General features: G+C 41.3%; 1 protein-coding gene across 5 annotated transcripts in view; it reads left to right on the forward strand.

The window, feature by feature from the left end:
• Window positions 1-5,000, forward strand: part of EBF3 (EBF transcription factor 3) — a 123,396-nt gene that overhangs the window by 85,640 nt on the left and 32,756 nt on the right. For all 5 annotated transcript variants that reach the window (XM_029962010.1, XM_029962011.1, XM_029962012.1 and 2 more), the window contains exons 9-10: window positions 742-872; window positions 1,397-1,523. In XM_029962010.1, the coding sequence (XP_029817870.1) occupies window positions 742-872; window positions 1,397-1,523 (258 nt within the window). The remainder of the gene's footprint in view (window positions 1-741; window positions 873-1,396; window positions 1,524-5,000) is intronic.

Below are 5,000 nucleotides of genomic sequence, written 5' to 3' on the forward strand. Positions count from 1 at the left end.
TCAGCCCCAGCCTCGCCGCAGCTAACTGGCTGTTGGGAGGATGGAGAGCCCGGTGCTGGCTGCTGCCTACCTCTACTCCACAGCACCATTGTAATAACTCATGCAAATGTGAAGACTCTAGAGACAAAGGGAGGTCAAGTAAATGGCTCAGGGATTCATGTCGACAAACAATATTAGATGTAAAATGTGTACCTTTGACAAAAGTATTAATATAGTGCTTTTGATTTTTTCCTGATGAAAAGTGAAAAGTAGTAATTACGGAGTGACAGAGGAAAATGAAGTTTTGAACCAAAAGGCAAAGTTCGCGGATGAAAAAGCCCAACCCAATTAGCTGCTTATGAGGAATCGAAATTCAGAGCATTTGCTCTTCCATCTCCCTCAACAACCTTTTGATTGACTCTGCTTAGATCTGTACAGCAAAGCAGATAAATCGACATGCCACATGCATGCGATGCTTAATCATTTGTAATAGCCATATTTGCCCTGACATACAATTTGCTATATCAAGCCAGCTTTTCCTTGCTCACCAGTGTTCTGCTGCTTGGCCTTTGCTTTATAAAACATTTAATAGTTTGCTTTAAATACATCAACATGCTGATATACGGTTGCCCTTTGTGCGCCTCCTCGAGAAATCATGCACTTTCCTCCTATTGTGCTTTGCATGGTTTGTCATTGGGGAAGAGATCTCGTGTCGGGCAAGAAGGGGTATTAAGGTCTTGATTTTCTGTCTTGTACAAGCAGCTACTCCGTGCATAAAGGCCATCAGTCCTAGTGAAGGCTGGACTACTGGTGGGGCCACTGTCATCATAATCGGAGACAACTTCTTTGATGGCTTACAAGTCGTATTTGGAACTATGTTGGTGTGGAGTGAGGTAAGCTATCTAAATTGGTGGGCTTTCAACTGTAACATTTTTTCCATGAATGATTTTAACAAGCTGTCAATAGGCTATTGACATGAGGTATCATGAGGTTTTGTTTCACGGTGCCTTTTTAGCCATGAATTCGCGAGTGACAATCGACTGCCCGGCCAGGGATGTACTTGAGGCACATCATGGCCCTCTAGTGGAAGACTTGCTGCAGGAGGTCTCCCAGTACAATTGGACAATTAGTGTTAAAATTACTAGGAGTAGCCTTAAGGAGACATATGGAGGCAATTTTCATATGAATGATGCCCTGTGGCCTTTCCTGCAAACGAAAACCAAGGATCGTTTACAGAGCTTTTTGTTAAAAAAAAAAGCCTTGTAGAACCCCTGTCTTCCAATGTGACAGCATGAAGGGAGAATTTGGAGACAAGGAGTGCCATTGAAAGTAATTTTTGTGATTGTATAAACTGGCTGGCATCAGCCTTATCAGTGCCATTTTGATTTAAGGTATGTTTTCTGTGTGATTTTTATAGCTGATAACACCTCACGCCATCAGAGTTCAAACACCACCACGGCACATTCCAGGAGTTGTTGAAGTAACTCTGTCCTACAAATCCAAACAGTTCTGCAAAGGTGCTCCCGGCCGATTCGTCTACACTGGTGAGTGTATGGTTTCCTTCCTCCTCTTGGAATGACAAATCCTGTCTCTTAATGATACAAGGGCAGTTAAAAATGCTGTTAAAATTGGATGTGTCTTGCAGGAAATGTGACTTGTGGTAACTGGACCTCAAAATACCTGTTCATATGGGCACCCAGGAGCTCTGGTGCCCATCCATCCTCTTGGGTCTTAACAATGTCTTGATGTCCCATGGGATCAAGCTCTCTCACAAGATGCCTGTTACTTCCTGTTTTCATATTGGCCAGAAATAGATTAACAATGGTATTTCCTACTCTGCTCCAGCCAGAGAAGGGAGTTAAGAAGTACTCAGTGATGAAAAATATTTTTCAGGCTATCTATCCAGACTTCTTGAACTTCCCTAAAGGTTCAGTCGAAATTTTAGGCACCAGTTCAAGAAGTTGTTGCTGGATCCAAATGACTTTATCCAACCCTATTCACAACCTGGCTATAAAGATTCTCTCAAACCTGAAACTTGGGATACAAACTCATAAGACTGGGAATGATTTATTTGTGCCAATTCTTTTAAATACATTTGATTTTAATTTACAACAGTGCAAGAAAAAGTCGGAACTTTGTGGTTTCCAGTGGTTTTAATATGAAAATTCTTATTTTGGGATGAAGTATTGCTGGCTTTTTATCTGAAATGTGTATTAGAGTTTTTCTGGCATTTGCCAATGAATTGAACTGAGGTGCTGGGAGGGAAAAGGGAGAAAGAGTGATTTAATTTACTGTATTTTTGGATGAGAATTCTAGGTAATAAATTTGATCTGATGAATCAATCTCTCTTTTGAAAACAAAGAGCCTTTAACTGTTTACTCGACAGACTGCAGGGATTTGGGGAGAGTCCTCGCTGCTTATTGGGTAGATAATGCAGATTGCAGATGATGTGCAGATGATGTGCATTTTGATGAATATTTTCCCACTAGACTGCAACTGTTTCTATCTATTAATTTAGATCTAATGGGAAAAGTGTGTTCCTGGGTAGTTTTAAGCTAGGACTTATAAAATGGTTAACACATCGTGGATATGGTGTTGTGTCTGCCTAAGATCTATTGTCGAAATGAACTTTTAAGTGATGGCAACACCTGAGATTCCTATATTCTGTCTATTCCCAAAGAAATCACAACCTGAGCGAAACCCCTGGCATCCAAACCTGGGTGCCTCACTTCTGGCTGACAAGGGAGAGAATATTGACATTTATTGATCTTTAGGACTGGGTTTTATCAGAGTTTCCAAATGGGATGATGGTGACTGTGATGCTTTTGGTGCTCATGATGTATCTCAAAAGTCGTGGTTGTTCCACAGACTGTTGCAAAGGTGATGAGTGCAGGTGGGGTCATCAGTGTTGCAGGCTTAAAAATGCTCTTATGAACTATAATTTATATATGTGTGTGTATGTGTGTGTGTGTGTGTGTGTGTGTGTGTGTGTGTGTGTGTATTTCATGCAAAACTACAGCGGAGTGTCCTGATGAGTATGATGAGCTAAGTGTCCAACAAAATAAAAAAAATGAATGAATTAAAAGCCTCAGCCCAAGCTCCAGATATTTGAGCTGCTGGGAGCTGGTGTAGTTCCACCCCGTGCAGGGAAGTGCTGCAGATTTGAACCAGATGACACTCTGGCTCTCAGGGCAGAGGCCTGGAATTTTGACTTGCTTTAGAGTAATGTCTTTAACTGATTTCTTGGGTGCAGATTTTGCAAATTTGGCTAATTTTGCTGTTTCAAACTTCTTTCTGATGTGTAAATGCACATGTGTATAGAACTGTAAGGACATTTGTTTCTTCTTTCCTGGAGTTGTCTTTTGTCTTTATCGCTAAGTAAAGATGTTCAAAAGGATTGTGAGAATGTCATGAGCTTCCCCCTCTGGAATAAAACTATAATAAAGTTACATTAATTTAATGGGAATATACATTTAAAACACCTTTTGGGGGAAACACAAACCAATATCCCAGCAAAAAGAAAATAAAGAGATAAAGCCAGCGCCTGCCTGCCCGAGAAACTTCTGCTTTGCTTTATCCTGGAGTGATAGGGTGGCTGAGATAGTCTTTGGAAATTACAGCTGCCATTGAGAGGGAAGTCAAGCCTTGCTGTATTTCAGAAAATGAAAATGCTGTAGCATTGGTGGAGGGAGGGGCCGGGTCCCCAGGGCATCTGTTTCCCATCAGTGTCCCACCATGCTTGCAGCCTGGCTTGGCACTCTAACATTTAACCTTCCCAGCAGGAGGTGGACCATAGGGCAACAAGGCTGCAGAATAATGAAACAAGAGTGTAGTGTGGTGTACAAAGCCTTTGTGAGAGCAGAAGTTGAGACATGAAACACTCAGGGTGGGGAGATGCGAAAGTTCCAGATTTTTCTCCAAAACCCCCAATAGCCTGACGCAGAGGCAGGAGCGCGGCGTCTCCCAGCAGGCAAAGGCAAGGCCTTTCCCCATCTATCCATGCCTTTTTGCCCGCTGCTTTCAACTATTATAAAGATACAATTACCTTGGGAGATTGTGGCAGTTCAGTTGATTAGCACGGTGAATTAAAAGAATGAGTCACAAATGACATGTCCAGCTCTTCTCTACTAGTCCTTTGTATTCCCAGTGTACCTCACCCCTGTTGTAAGAAGGTCAAAAATTAGAGAGAGATAACAATTTTCAAGCAGCTAGCACTTAGGAGCAGAATTAACAATCATTCTGTATGTAATTGCCAGTTAATAGTAAATTGCCTTCTAGACTGTAAAATGCAATATAAACTGGTGGGCACCTAAAATTAAATTAATGAGGTATTTGCTGCATTTAAAAGTGAATAGTGCAAATTAATAACTGGGTACAATACTTGTTTTAATATATATCGAGTGGTGCAGCATTTGCTTGTTTAATAATAATTTTAAAAGTACTACCTGAAAAATTTGCTGTCTGTGGGTAAATTGAGCGGTCGGCGCAGGTTGTAGCCATAATTTTGCTGGTAAAGTCTTCCAGGTTTCTAAATTAAATATCAGAGATTATTTTTTAATTAGAATATAAGCACTGCAGCCTTATTTGATTATGGCAAATTGTGATTTGTATGCTTTGAAATGAAATTATGTTACAGATAAAATTGCACCTTTACACACATATTTTAAGCTGTGCAGATCCTGTTGGTTTGCTCTCAGCTGAGCAGCAGGACTGTGTTTACAGTGTGTTTGTGCCACTGTTTTCTCTAAGTCTATATTTTGCATAATGATTCCCTGGCAAATAAAGGATGCACAGCCTGACCTACAGTATATTAAAATAGTTTTAAATAATGATTTGTGGCACTTGGAACTTCTCATGGTGGCTGCTTCCACCCTGAGGTTTTTGTTGCACGTCCCTGTTTCGGCGACTCCTTTGGCTCAGTGGAGGAAGTGCCCCAAATTGTCAGGAGACAAGAGACCCTTTGCAGTGGACTGGACCTGGTTGCTGCACGAGGCATTGGCACTCGACTGCCAACATGTCCC

The sequence above is a fragment of the Manacus vitellinus genome, unplaced genomic scaffold, assembly GCF_001715985.3.
Source record: "Manacus vitellinus isolate BGI_N305 unplaced genomic scaffold, ASM171598v3 scaffold_40_pilon, whole genome shotgun sequence".
NCBI lineage: Eukaryota > Metazoa > Chordata > Aves > Passeriformes > Pipridae > Manacus > Manacus vitellinus.